This window comes from Heloderma suspectum, chromosome 4, assembly GCF_057233095.1.
Source record: "Heloderma suspectum isolate Gila_16-S chromosome 4, 16-S_ref, whole genome shotgun sequence".
NCBI classification, from domain to species: domain Eukaryota; kingdom Metazoa; phylum Chordata; class Lepidosauria; order Squamata; family Helodermatidae; genus Heloderma; species Heloderma suspectum.
The window spans coordinates 297,204,823-297,219,979 of record NC_139461.1 but is presented as its reverse complement, the minus strand read 5'-3'; the positions used below and the strand labels follow the sequence as shown (position 1 = coordinate 297,219,979).

The window sequence follows — 15,157 nt, the reverse complement described above, 5'->3', positions numbered from 1 at the left end:
ACTGTAAACAGAAGTACCAGATAAATGTAAAGGATTATTAGAATCATTTCAGTTCCTAGCCTTACAGGCATGTTTTATTATTACTTTTGTTTGACTTACAGCAGCTTCTTAATTGGCTGTAGCCTGGATGACTGCAGCAAGTAGCAACTGCCTTCAGGCAACCAGCTGCATCCCAGTGCTGCAACAACAATATTTAGCATTTATATAGGCCTTTAAAAGCTCTAAGGTGCTTTACAGACATTTATCTTAGTAATCTTTCAAACAACTCTGAGGTAAACCAGGATTATTTTCCCCATGGGGGAGGGCGGCTTGCCTTAGACCAACTACTGAATTTGTGGGAGAAGTGATCTAATCTATTCAGACAATAATTACAAATTTACTAACTGAGTTTACTTTTAAAAGTTTTAAAATATAATGATAATTTTATGAGTAAACTAAGTCATACATAAAATAACTTTAGGAACAGAACGGCTGCTTTATGTTCCTAAAGTAGCCCACCCTAACCTGGTGCCCTCCGGATGTTTTGGACTACAGTGCTCCCAGCATTCCTAACCATTGGCCATTTTCCTGAGGCTGATGGGAGTTGAAGTCCAAGATATCTGGAGGGCACCAGTTTGGGGAAGGCTTTCTTAAAGTAATGAAGTGACTTTAGATCTGTAAAGAGCACTAAAAAAATAAGTATTGCTTATTATTATGACACTTGTCCACCTGTCCAACCACACTTTTCTCCATCTCCCTCACCTCCCAGATCTCCTCACAATGATCAACAGGAAGATCAGGCCCCTGGACCTGGAGACTCCACATCTCATTGCATGGAAAGCAGGCAACCTCACCAATTCTCCAATAAGATCTTGGAAGTAATGACTGCTTCACACAAATTCTCCACCCGAGCCTCATACGCTGCCAAGTGGAAGGCCTTTCTGAAATGTCTTGCTCCAACAGAACAGGACCCAAAATCCTGTGGTCTATCAAGTATACTGGACTTTCTTTTATCTTTGAAATCTAGAGCTTTAGCTCTTTCCTCTATCAAAGTTTACTTAGCAGCCATATCAGCTAATCATGACAATACTGAGGGTTTCTCTCTCTTCTCACGCTCTCATGTTAAAGAGTTCCCTAAAGGACTTGCTAACCTCTATCCACCAACCTCCCCACTGGTCCTGGCCTGGAGTCTGTCAGTCGTACTGGTTCAATTAATGCCCAAACCCTTTGAACCTGTAGCCACAGCCAGCCTTAGGCTCCTCACGATGAAAGTGGTTCTCCTTGTTGCACCTGTGTAGTGCAGCAACCTGGGCTCAGCCCTCTGCCTTCATCAAACGTTACTGCCTGGATATCAGAGCTTGTGCTAATGCGGCTTTTGGCAGAGTGGTCCTTTCTTCAATTTTGGCATGATATTCCTCTCCTCCAGTAGGAGCCTACAACTTCCAACATCCCCCAGCCAGCCATGCTGGCTGAGGAATGCAGAGAGTTGTAGGATTTTTTTCCGTCTAAACATACATAGGATTGCACCCTAAGTCTCTTGCTTTTCAGTCACCCATATGTGTGAGTCACAGAGACCACAAAGAAGGACAGGATGCTTACCTGTGACTGTGGTTCTTCAAGTGGTCATCTGTGAACTCTCACAACCCACCCTCCTCCCCACTTAGATGCCTCACCTTTCTTGATCCCTCTACTGAGGTGGGCTCAGAACGGAAAGGCAAGTGGGAGCCATGTCTGGAGTGTGTGCAGAGCGGGTGGGCGGGGCTCCTGCCTAAAACTCTGTTTAACTCTAGAATGTTCCAAATGACTGTTCTGCACAGGCACATAACCCATATGTATGAGTTCACAGATGACCACTTGAAGAATCACAGTTACAAGTAAGCAGCCTATCCTTTCTGCGTGGAGGGATTCTCTTTTCCTTTAGTGGAGTAATTCAATGTATGGACCGACAAAAGAGTCTTGCATGCTATTATTTTTACCTTTTCCAAACCACAGTGCAAACAAAACTGTGGCTCTCTCCCAGGGCTTCTGCTCATGCAGAGTGAATGCAAGTAGTGGCTGGCAAGTAAGGGAGACCAATATTTGCAGACTCGTGGCAAAAAAGAATTTCCACACCCATCAGATTAGCTACTGAGCCTCTTTGATTTTTGCCTTCCTATCCAATGCTTGCCTTTGCTCACTTCACTTGGGCTTATCTTATGGATTGGTTTCCTCATCTGTTCCTTGCCTGGAGGTTCCCCTAGTATGGTTCGACTTATCTAATCTTGTTTTTCTTTTGCTTACAGTGCACTATATCTGGGTGATGCAACTGGAGCTGTGCCTAAACAGGTGTAAAACCCCGGCCAGTTATACACATCACCTGCACAGCTTCACCAAACTCCAGGGATCAACGTCAACAAACTCCATAGAAGAGCCACACAATGATACATACGTGGGATGCATACAAAATCATGCTATATCTTATTCCAGATTAATTCATGGGATGCATATAAAATCATGCTATATCTTACTCCAGATTCATTCATGGGATGCATACAAAATCATGCTATATCTTACTCCAGATTAATTCATGGGATGCATACAAAATCATGCTATATCTTACTCCAGATTAATTCATGGGATGCATACAAAATCATGCTATATCTTCTTCCAGATTCATTCATGGGATGCATACAAAATCATGCTATATCTTACTCCAGATTCATTCATGGGATGCATACAAAATCATGCTATATCTTATTCCAGATTAATTCATGGGATGCATACAAAATCATGCTATATCTTACTCCAGATTCATTCATGGGATGCATACAAAATCATACTATATCTTATTCCAGATTCATTCATCTGGGGTAACTACCACATCCTGGTTTGGTACTGAAACGTGCAGATTAGAATGCATACTCTGCTTGTAACTATGCATTAAAAGAGTTGCAGTGGGGATATGTATTCTCACTGATTAGACAGGCTGGCATGCAATCAACAAGAGCTGCCGCCAAGCCTGGCTTGCTGACCTAAACAATACCCAAGTGTTTATCCCATTCATACATTTTTAGGTATGCCAACATTGTGCCTTTTTCCTCAGGGCAATGCTCAGGTGAAATGGCTCTGTCCTGCGTCATCCCCTCATTTCCGAAGTCCAGAAGCAGGTGCCAATCCTTACATAGCTAAATGGCACCATCCATGCATGAGAGGGAAGTCTCAGCAGGCTTGGGGGAAACCCAAGCTTTGCAGAAGTACAAAAGTAGCAAAAACTCTGTAGGGGAAAAAAAAATCCTAAAGGGGGAGACCCCAAAAACAAGCCAATGAGGACTGAGCATGCTCAGTGGTCACATAATTCTGACTGACTACTGGGAGGGATGGAAAACTGGGTGGGAGGAGGAATAGGACAGAGTATCTTGGAGGCAGGCATGGCTGACTGACTAGAACAGCAAACAGGAGCACCCACACTGCAACATTTTATTGCAGATTCCACTTTTCCATACTAAAAGAATTTCAGGATTTGCATCAGGAATGGCTTTCATTTAGGTCAAGTTGCAGGGATTGGAGGGGAGCAGGGATGAAAGCATTCTCAATAAAAAATTCACAGTGTGTGGTTGTGTATGTACATACACAAACTAGGGATGCTGGAGAAATTTGAGACAGACTAAAATGAGCTTGGATTTCTAAGAATCCAACCTGCAGAATCCACTGTGGAGCAACCCCCTCAGGTCACGTGCAGTCCATGGACTTTCAATTTTTTTAAAACTACCCCGAAATTTACGCATGTTTATTCATAGCAAAATATGTAAGTTTCTGCTGAGGAAAAGTTGAATGGAATCAGGAACAATACACTAAATGTTACATACTAAAGTAAATTACATAAATTGTTAGAAAACCTCTTACGTAATTATTTGTATTTTTCTGCAGGATGGAAAAAAATCACATCCATCTGCGAGCGAACAATGGAACAAAAGCCTCCTGACAATCTGCGAAACACAGACGGAGTGGATTTTACACAGTTCATACATCCCTAATGCAAATACACACCCAGACATGTCTGTAGTGGAAATCCAAGTTCACCCCCAACTTGGCAAGAAAACTAAAACCTTACCTACTGGAAGCAAACTTAGACATAGCAGTGAACCTGAATATAAGAACGAGATTAATGTTAGATTAATATAGAGTAGAGGGTATAGCCATTTAAAAGCGTGCATTGATGGGTGATGGGGCTGAATCCCGCCTAAAAACTGCTTTGTCTCATCTGTTTATCTCCAACTAGGGCTCTTAGTCACTCTCTGCCAGGAGAAAAGCAGCTGGAAAGAAGTGACGGGGGAGTATAGGCAGGGTTTCACTCTTCCGCTGAGCACTTTGCAACCCCATTTCACCCTCCAGTTTATATGAACGTGGCACAGAGTTGGGTAGAGCTGTCATGATCTCTCATTTTTCTATGTATTGTATTTGAAACCCAAAGGCTAACCCAGTTCATGTGTAAGGATGGCAAATTGTGGATTAATTAATCTGTGATTTGCCACAGCACATGTGGGGTGCATGCGGCTTCCAATTCAAATATGCAACTGGCAATCAGTCCAATCATAGCTTGCTCCATAACATGCGAACCTGCACACTTTGACTTGTTCATGGGTTAAACAACCCAAAATTAACCTACAATTTGCTCTTACATTTATTTTCGATTGTTTAACCCATGAACAACACAAAGTGTCTGGGTTCGCACGACACAGAGCAACCCGTAATTGGGCTGATCAGAGGCTGCAAATTCAAACCAGAAATGGCACATGCCCAGCACAGCACTGCAAATCGTAGTTTAATTAACCCACTATTTGCCACTGTTCTGTGCAAACAGGCCCTAACTCTTTTGGCATTGGATAGCCAGGTGTTGTGTAAATGCAGAGAGTTTACTTATAGTTCTACTGTAAATTTTAACTGCAACTTTTAAGGATAAATATCAGAAACAGGAAATGGTAGAAACGCTCTCATATGAAAACCATGCAAGTTTGCACTGCAGGAGAAGTTATATTCTAAACAAGCCCAAAGCCACCCCTCCGTAAGGATAGATTCCTTACAATTCCAACACATCACTTATATTAGCCTACTATTAGTATACATGTCACACTGGGGTAGGTTTCAACTGACAGTGGTAGTTTTGGCACTGCAAATTAGGGCTTGAATGTTCCATTGGTAACTGACTGCCATTTCCCACTCAAGATGCTTGAATGAGGCAGTCCAGCATGTTTTAGGGGAAAGTTTGGATGCCTACCCGCTTATTCATAATGCCTTACTCAGCGCAAGAAATCTGTCGTGCTGAATGAGACCAAATGTTCTTCTAGCCCGATCCTTAGCCAGCCACACATCTCCAGGAAGTGCACACGCAGGCCCTGAAAACCCTGTTTGCCCTCCAGCGTCTGGTATTCAGAAGGATACTTCCTCCGAACATGGGCACTGATATCAGTGGTTTTATTCCCACACGCCAACCATATTGGCACAAAGTACGTTAAATGCAGAAACTAAAGCCAGATTAAATTACTGCTGCTTTTGGGAGGGGGGAAGGGGAGGACTAATGTGTAACCCCCTTTTCCCACCCCAGGATAGAAGCTTTACCTCCCCACTCACTCTGGGGTGTTGATCCAGATGATGTCCAGGTGGCAGTAGTAAACACACTCCTTATCCTTGTAGGTGTAGCAAGTGCAGCGCTTGGCCCTGCGATGTGCTTCCCCTGGGCCAGCTACTTTCTCCAGGCTGCTGCTGCCGCTGTTGGACAAGACCAGCTCTCCTGCCGTCCCCTCGCTTTCTTTGCCAACTCTGCCAACTCTCTCCCGGAGCCCAGGAAACCTCAGCCCGCTGCTGTTGCTGCTGCCGCTGGGAGACAGCAGGGAACGAGAGGCAGGGAATGAGAAGCCTGCTGGTCAGGGGGAGAGAGAAAACAACGCTGAATCAGAAGGGTGGACTTCTATTCCCACAGCTCTTGTTTAGGCATTTGGGGACAGTAAGAAAGGGGCTACATCTGGAGAAAGATTCATTTGGCTACATCACAATCCTCAGCATGCTGACTTGAAAGAAAATTGCATGTGTGTGTTTTTAACATAATAGAATTAAAACTTCAACCAACCATCAACGGGCATTTATGCGAAAAACAACTCAGGAAACCGCCCGTTATTTAATGTGCCAATATGAAGAGAGACTGAAAGAACTGGGCATGTTTAGCCTTGAGAAGAGAAGACTGAGGGGAGACAGGATAGAACTCTTCAAGTACCTGAAAGGTTGTCACAGACAGGAAGGCCAGGATCTCTTCTCGATCATCCCGGAGTGCAGGACACACGGAATAATGGGCTCAAGTTACAGGAAGCCAGATTCCGGCTGAATATCAGGAGAAACTTCCTGACTGTTAGAGCAATACAGCAATGGAACCGATTGCCTGGGGAGGTGGTGGGCTCTCCCACACTGGAGGCATTCATGACGAGGCTGGACAGCCATCTGTCAGGGATGCTCTGACTTAGATTCCTGCACTGAGCAGGGGGATGGACTCGATGGCCTTGTAGGCCCCTTCCAACCCTACTATTCTATGATTCTATGAAAGGGTCAAATGGAGGGTCAAATGAACTATGAAAGTTCAGCAAATGGAGGATGCCGAGGCAAAAGGAATATAAAATTAAACATTATGGCAGTCTGTATTGTCAAACTGCCTTAGCTTACCAAGCTGAATCAACATTATTTTCATCCGAACTGCTAGGATTTTATTTCCATCTATTTATGTATTTCTTTGATTTCTACAATGCCTGTCTACCAAGAAAAATGGCACTCGAGGTGGCTTACAACTCCAAATAAAACTTGATTAAAACAATAAAAACAGATGCATTAAAACACAATTAAAAACACAATAACAAAATAAAAACTGCATCTAACTAACAGACTTGCTTACATGGCAAAGGCCTGCTGGAATAATGATTTTAATTTGAATAAAAAATCAAATCTCCTTGATCGGCCTGAAATCCTGGATATTTCATTTTTTGAAATAGTAATAATCATCGACTTCAGCAAAAGAGATCGTTATCTTGTCGTGGTGCTGGAGCTTGAGCACCTCAATGATGCCATGAGCTATACCGTGAAGGAACACCAAAGACAGGAAGGTCATGGCAGAGAGGTCAGACTAAATACGATCTCGGGGGAAGGAAACGGCAACCCACCCCAGTATTCTTGCCATGAAAACTAAATGGATCAGTACAACCAGAGTTATGTCAGTATACCATCGGAAGATGGGACTTCCAGGTCGGAAGATGGTCAAAATGCTACTGGGGAGGAACAGAGGATAAGTTCAACTAGCCCCAGATGTGATGACGCAGCTAGCTCAAAGCCGAAAGGACGGCTAGCAGCCGATGGTGCTGGTGGTGAACGACGAATCCGATGTTCTAAAGATCAACACACCATAGGAACCTGGAATGTAAGATCTATGAGCCAGGGCAAATTGGATGTGGTTAGGCAAAAGGAAGAGGGGCCGACCAAGGGCAAGATGGATGGATGATATTCTGGAGGTGACAGACTCGACCTTGGGGGAGCTTGGGGTGGCGACAGGAAGCTCTGGCGTGGGCTGGTCCATGAAGTCACGAAGAGTCGGAAGCGACTGACCGAATAAACAACAAATAATCATCGAAAGGTATGTTAGTAATTTCTGTTGCCAAATGGCATTAGAAAAAAAAGTAGCAGAAAGTTTTAAAAGTTTCATTTCAGAAGTTATAGCCCTGAAGACCAGATTTTGATGTTCTTACTTATTCTATGCTTTTGTACAGCACCTTGTGTGTGTTTTTAACCTGCTTAAGTCGATATATATTCTAGTAAAAATAACAACATCGTTGCTGTTAATCGGAAGCATGTTTAGAATTTCCATATCTGGAGAATTATTTAGGAGGCACCGATTTCCTATAAGATGTAAAGAGTCTTACAGCAAAGGTGGGCAGATGTCTGGCTTGTGAGTTCTGTGTAGCTTTTTGACTAGAACAAGATCCACCAACTGGAGCAGAGTGCAAACTAGTAGTGCAGGCAGGTGGACAGACGCTAAGAATTAAGGAACAGGGTGCCTCTGAGCACATGCTCAGCCCAGTGTGATCAGTACCAGAACCAAGCTCACAAATACATTCACAGAAAAATCCATTCCTGGTCCCCACCCAAGCGTCCTTTTTCAGCAAGCTAATTAGGGGATGGGGGTCCATTTTTTGCAAATGTCACACAATTGGGAGTCAGAAAACCCTGGTGGATCTACTGCAAATCACCCAGGGAAATTCCGTTCTATCTTCTGCCCACCCCTGCTTCACAGCACAATCCTATATGCGTCTACTCGGACGTGATCCGCATTGAGTTCAATGGCACGTGCTCCTAGGTAAGTAGGTCTAGGATTGCATCCTCAGGCTGTAACAAGCTCACACTTCGGAAATCAGTCCCGTTCAACTCCAGGGGGATGACGCCAGAGTGGGCTCGCATCAGACTGCACGGCGCGTTTAACGAGGGCGCGAGGCCCTCTTGAACTCAAGCGGACGAACTCCTGAGTAAACGTGCGCCAGAGGATCGTGATCAGAGAAAGCAGTGGAGGCTGGTGGCTCCGATTTCGGTGGGGCTGTGTATCCATTCTGGGTTCCAGTCAGAACCAGCCAGAACTCTAAAGGACCTATCCAAGGCGCTGACCCCTATCCCCGAAACAGGTTCAGCACCTTGGATAGCTACCTTGTAGTTCTGGCTGGTTCTGACTGGATACACAGCCCCACCGGAATCGGAGCCACCAGTCGCCTCCGAGAGAAAGTGCTCAGAAATCAACATGCATCTCTCCCCCACCCCGCTTTCTTTTCTCTTCGTTTCTTACCTGTACTCGAGAGAATTGTAAGTCCAACCAGTATGAGGAATCCCAGCTCCATGAACTCCAAAGGGCAAGCGTCCCAACTCGCAGGCAAACACAAGAGGGCAAGGAAGCGGGAAGGCAAGAGAGCAAAGCCACGACCCAGAAGCCTCGGCCGCCCGCAAAAGGCCTCCGGCGCCGGGATCTCCGGGCTCCCTCCGCGCGCCGCGGGGTGTCGACTCGGCGCCCGTGCGCAGCCTCGAGCCGCCGCGCGCTTCGCCCTCTGCGGACCTAGTCCCCGAGGAGCAGGCGCCGCGGAACCAAGGCGCGCTCCATGGCTGGCCCCTTCTTGTCCTCCTTCCGTCCTCCCCTCAACCCGACCCAGCAGCTGGGTGGCTTCGGAACAACCGCCAGGCGCCCGCCCGCGAGGCGCTTCCGATGGCCGCCGCGTCCAGCCGCGCTCTACCGCTCGCCTCTGCCCGCTCGCCGCATCGTGCTACAGCCGCCGGAGCCAGGCGAGCCCAGAGCGGGGGGCCGATGGACGGGCGCTGCGCCGACGCCACGCCGGGAAGACCAGCCGACTCTGGCCGACGCGGAGCGCTGCGCGGGGAGCGCGACCCATCGCTTGTCTGGCGCTCTTAGCCCGGCAGCCCGCGGGAAAGCGGCGGGGGGCGCAGAGGGGAAGGCGGGGCGGGGCGCGAGCGAGCGAGCGAGCGGGGTTCTGGCCGTGATTGGTTCTGCCCCGCCCGGGGCTCTGCGTGTCGAGGAGCGGAGGGCGCACAGGTTGCACCAACGAGAGGAGGAGCCGCGAGGCTCATCCCAGATGCGAGAAGCACGCTCCGTAGCCTTCCCCAAGCTGGTGCCCTCCAGACGTTTGGGGCAATGCCCGTCATTTATTTATTTATTTATTATTTCCACATTTCTAATCTGTCTTTGCTCCTCTTGCAAGGAACCCAAGGCGCTTCGTCGTCCTCTCCATTTTATCCTCACAACAACCCTGTTGGGTAGGATAGTCTGAGAGTCAGTGACCGGCCCAAAGTCACCCAGTGAGCATCGCGGCTGAGTGGGGGCTAGAACTGGGACCTCCCGAGCCCTAGTCCAACACTCTTAACTTCTACACCACACTGGCTCTCATCCCTGACTATTGGCTGTGGGACTGATGGGACATGTAATCCAAAGCATCTGGAGGTCATCAGGTTGGGGAAGGCTACACCCTCTACATGCTATTTGTCTCTGATGTATGATACCCACCAGATAAGAGATATATAGAGTTGGAATTTGCAAGGTGATTTATAGTCTTAAGCTGTATTCGCCCTCCTAACAACCGCTGGAGAAAAAGCTGCAGTTGATCTGTTGTGGCTGAAAGTTACATACCCCAGGGTGACTTAGGTTATGGCTAGGTAGCACTTGAACCCAGATGCAAGCATGCTCTTTACTAGACAAGTGGTTTGCAAACGTGTCTGTCAGAGAACACTTTCCACATCAGTTCCTCTACTGAGAAAACTTGCATGTCTGCCACGTGACTCCAGGACATTGCAGAGGATTCTGGGGCATGTTCTAGGGAAGGGGTGGAGAACATGTGGTCCTCCAGATGTTGGTGCTTCCAGGCCCGGGGGGGGGGGAGGGTGGTGTCCTAGTGCTAACAATCAGAATGCATCATGCAGTGATTCTGCCTTTCTTAACGGATTTTCCGCACTAAGAGACTCATCTGGGAGTAGCCATTGTTGGTCTGCAACTCCTATCATCCCAACCAAGCTGGGGCTGAAGGTAACTGGAATATCTGGAGGGCAACAGAATCCCCATACATGTTCTTGGGGGCACGCTCCCAGTTCATGCAAGACATTGGTGAAGGTCTCGTGTGGACTGAGAGCGTGCTGTAGAAGATAACCATCCCTCAGCTGCTCTTTGCAAGGGAAGATTGATATGGATCTGTGTTTCACCGTGATCTGTGCAAACTGCATTTCAAGAAAGTTTCTGTCTGCCATTTTGGGGCTTTTCATTAAGGAACCCTGGATAAGCTTCCAAGGAATCTTGGTATTTCCCCAGAAGACAGTTTAAAAAATGCCACACTAGGCACACTGCTAAGTAAGGTTGAGAGAGGAGCATCCATGTCCTAACGATGTTTACTTAGAAGTAATAACCCTGGATTTCAGTAGGACTTGCTCCCAAATCAGGTTGCTGGTTCTTCATTCAGAGATGGTTCTTCCACTTCTAAATGTCATGAGGCATTGAGACGATGGATACGTTTGGACAGGGGGCTCTTAGAGCTACCAGGCAAAAAATATTGTGCATTTCTTCCATCTTTTCCTCAACATTTTTTCCCTGGTAAGAAAAAAGATAGAAGATGTGATGGGAAAACACTGGATGGATACAAACTGAAGACACTGCCATCTGGACACTCCATAAAATTCCACAGATTTGGCAGGGCAACTGCATAATAAAAGCCTCATCTGGATGCTCTCTACTGATGCCAGCATCTCCCTCAACAGCGAGGGAACAGGGAGGGTGCCACAGAAGCAACAACCTCTCTTGGTGCCTCTGAGGACTTAAGGTGTAGGTGCCATCTCCAGGTGATCACCTCCAGCACATTAATCAGTTGCTGTGCAGTTTGCAGAGGTCTCCAATACTGTTTGAGCATGCTAAAGTCTATTTCAAAAGGATATTGAAAGGGGTGGGGGTGACAAAAGTTCTTCCTTGCCTGCAGATATAGGGCTTCTTCACATGGAGCTTTTATCCTGCTATTGAGATTGGTTACTCACAGAAGTTTGCAGGTCCTTTAGATGATGTCATTAACCTCCAGGGTGTCCCCTGCACTAAATGAACTTTATTCCATTTTTTTTAAAAAAAAATTGAAGATAATGAGCAATGAAATTACCCCACTTGAGTTCCCGCCTTGAAAAAGGAAAAGTGGCAGTAAGAGGAGCTACACCAATGAAACATATGGAAGACTCAGATAAGGGGTGGGAAGGGGATGGGGAAGCACATGTAAAGGGAGTCCTGCACGTGATCCTGTATTTACAATGGATCTTAAATGCAGGATTTTAGACTGGTGTAGAGATGCTCCAAGTGCGCTTCCAGATGAGGTTTTTGTCGTGAATTGCCCTGCCTCATTCATGGAATTTTACCGGGGGGGGGGGGGGACGGGACGGGACAGCATAATCTTCCATTTGTAGCCCTCCCTGTGCATTCCCACCACTTCTTCCGTCTCTTTTTCTTGCCTGAAAAAATCCATTAAGGAAGAAAAGAGGAAATAGCTACACAATGCCATTTGATTGTTAGTGCCAGGGTCTGGAAGCACCCCCAAAATTCCAGTTACAATGAAAAATACTCAGAGCACTTCCCAAGATGAGTAGCACATTCATTGCTTTATATAAGGGCATTGTAGTTACTGCATTGCTACGTTGTACTGTTGGTTTACAATCCTCATGGTCTTTCACTTATTCAAGGGAGGTAAAAGATGTGAAGAAACTATATCCCTCTACACAGCCTGCACCAACCTGGTACCCTCCAGGGGTTTTGGACTTCAACTCCCATCTGCCCCAGCCAGCATGGCATATGGCCAGGAATGCTGGGGGTTGTAGTCCAAAACATCAAGTTCTAGAAGGCTGCTGTACAGTATGTGATGCTAAGAGACTCACTCTAGCTGAGAGCCACACATGGGGACATGGCTGAGCTCATGTCCAAAGTTAGATGAAACTGGAGAACATCCAAAATCACCCGATGAAAAGGAGAGTCTCAGCCTCAAGATGTGAGCTCAGGTCCAGCAAAGATAAAGCGCGATGTTCCCAGAGCTCCTCAATTGACCTGTATAAACAGAAAAGCTACTTCTAGACTGCTGTAGCTCACAAGTCTGGCTGGCTGCCTGCGGCATCTGTTGCTCTTTGTGATATGGGAATGGCTTGTTTGCAGGAGGAACTGCAGCATGTTGTTGTTGTTCAGTCGTTAAGTCGTGTTCGACTCTTCGTGACCCCATGGACCATAGCACGCCAGGCCTTCCTGTCCTGCGCTCTCTCCCGGAGTGTGCTCAAGTCCATATTCATTGCATCGGTGATGCTATCTAGCCATCTCATCCTCTGCCGTCCCCTTCTCCTTTTGCCTTCAATCTTTCCCAGCATCAGGGTCTTTTCCAGGGAGTTTTCTCTTCGCATTAGGTGGCCAAAATATTTGAGCTTCAGCTTCAGTATCTGTCCTTCCAATGAGCACTCAGGGTTGATTTCCTTTAGGATGGACTGATTTGACCTCCTTGCAGTCCAGGGGACTCGTAAGAGTCTTCTTCAGCACCACAGTTGGAAAGCATCAATTCTCCTTCGCCCAGCCTTCCTTATAGTCCAGCTCTCACAGCCATACGTTACTACTGGGAAAACCATAACTTTGATTATACGAACCTTTGTCGGCAAGGTGATGTCTCTTCTTCTTAACTGCAGCATGATTCAAGCCATAATACAATAAATAGCCCTCCATGTGCAAGTAAATAATTTACACTGTGTAGATTTTCTGTCAGAGGAGAGAAGCCCGCTGTGAGCCTTTGCTCAAGAACAATTTTGTGTGTGTGTTTTCTTAAACCTCAGTAATGTTAGCCGTTGTCAGGGCTGCAGGTCAAGATCTCTAGCTGCAACTTATGTCTGAAAATATTCCGAGCACTTCCCGGCTCAAGTTGAAAGTGTGTGGCTTTATAGCATGATGTTCTAGACATTGCCCTGATTCACTGTGCTGTGGCTTTACAATAGTCAGCACCTTTTCATGTATTCACAGATTATATATACTGAGACATCTGTTTTCTGTTATAAATCATCATTGCAACCAGTGAGACATTGACAAGGGCTGTGATCCTTCATTTTTATAATTTTTCTTCTACACATTTTGTAAATTCCCTTCTCTTTGAAAAGTCCATACAGCAATGAGAAGAAGGGAAATATTATTTTCTTTAGTCTTTCTGGGCTTGTGTTGGCTCTGTTCCAGGGGAGTAGCCATGTTAGTCTGTGGCAAAACTAACAAACTGTCTTGGGGCATCTTGGCACAGTGGGTTGAATTCAGACTTAGTCATTCATACCCATTGAAATCAAGAGGGCCCAACCTTGTCATGACTAACCCAAGTCCCAATGATTTCAATAGGTCTACTCTAAGTATGACTAAGTCAGGATCCCAACCTAACAGATTTATCGAGGCATATGTTTTTGTGGACTAGAACCCACTTTGTCAGATACAGATAAAATCCACCGAGAAGACAGTCACCCGAATTTCAAATACTCCAGAAACCATTGTCAGATCTTTACTCTTTTAATAAGATGTCCTGTGGTAAATAATAAAATAGGCAGTTGACAGTTTGCTGCCTTTCATGGCAATCCCAGCTCTACTGCTTGCCCATTGTTGTTTATTCGGTCAGTTGCTTCCGACTCTTCCTGACTTCAAGGACCAGCCCAGGCCAGAGCTTCCTGTCGGCCGTCGCCACCCCCAGCTCTCCCAAGGTCAAGTCCGTCACCTCCAGAATATCATCCATTCATCTCGCCCTTGGTCGGCCCCTCTTCCTTTTGCCTTCCACTTTCCCTAGCATCAGCATCTTCTCCAGGGTATCCTGTCTTCTCATGATGTGGCCAAAGTACTTCAGTTTTACCTTTAATATCATCCCCTCAAGTGAGCAGTCTGGCTTTATTTCCTGGAGGATGGACTGGTTTGATCTTCTTGCAGTCCAAGGCACTCTCAGAATTTTCCTCCAGCACCACAGTTCATCTCAGAATTGAACTGTGCTGCTTGACCATACCTAATGGTAAATCTGGCCCTAACACAGGTGTGGGGAAAACCATTTCCCTCCTCTAGCAACCTCCATCTTGAAAATTCAGCTTGCCCCATCATCTGTATCATCCCACTCTGGGCTCTGTTTTGTCAGGAGAAGGCAGACATACTATAAAGATTGTGCTCACAACTAATTCTTCAGCTGCAGTCAGGGCCAGACCTCCCGTGAGGCAGGGTGAAGCCCCGCCTCGGGCGGTGCAGCAGGAGCAGCAACGAATTGCACCGCTACCCCTGCTCCTGCCGGGAAGGCCCGCTGCCTCCAGCAGGTGCTCAGACAATCCCACCAGCCATTCTCCCACCACAGCATTTGCCAGAGTAGGAGAGGGGGGCTGGCAGGGCTCACTGGAACAGCTGCCAGCACACGATGCTAGTGGGTGTTCCAGACAGCTCCACTGGTCCCACTCTCCCACTGTAGCAAATGCCACCGGGGCTTTCCAGAGCAGCCAGCTGCTCTCTGTTTTGAGGGGATCCTCAGAGTGAAACACCCCCAGTGGGCTGCTCTCAGCCACCCACCCTCTGGCTCACCCTAAGAATCTCAGGGTGAGCCAGAAGGCAGACAGATGGGCTCTCTGG

The 15,157-nt window shown here is 46.8% G+C and overlaps 1 protein-coding gene across 2 annotated transcripts in view; it reads right to left on the bottom strand.

Annotated features, from left to right (window-relative positions):
• Nucleotides 1-9,425, bottom strand: part of EDN3 (endothelin 3) — a 65,244-nt gene extending 55,819 nt beyond the window's left edge. The window contains exons 1-2 of one of the 2 annotated variants that reach the window (XM_084854300.1): nucleotides 8,822-9,425; nucleotides 5,587-5,875 (exon numbers count right to left, since the gene is read on the bottom strand). In XM_084854300.1, the coding sequence (XP_084710426.1) occupies nucleotides 5,587-5,875; nucleotides 8,822-8,873 (341 nt within the window). In that variant the 5' untranslated portion in view covers nucleotides 8,874-9,425. The remainder of the gene's footprint in view (nucleotides 1-5,586; nucleotides 5,876-8,821) is intronic. The other variant, XM_084854301.1, reaches the window with a different exon arrangement.
• Between the last annotated feature and the right edge of the window lie 5,732 nt (nucleotides 9,426-15,157).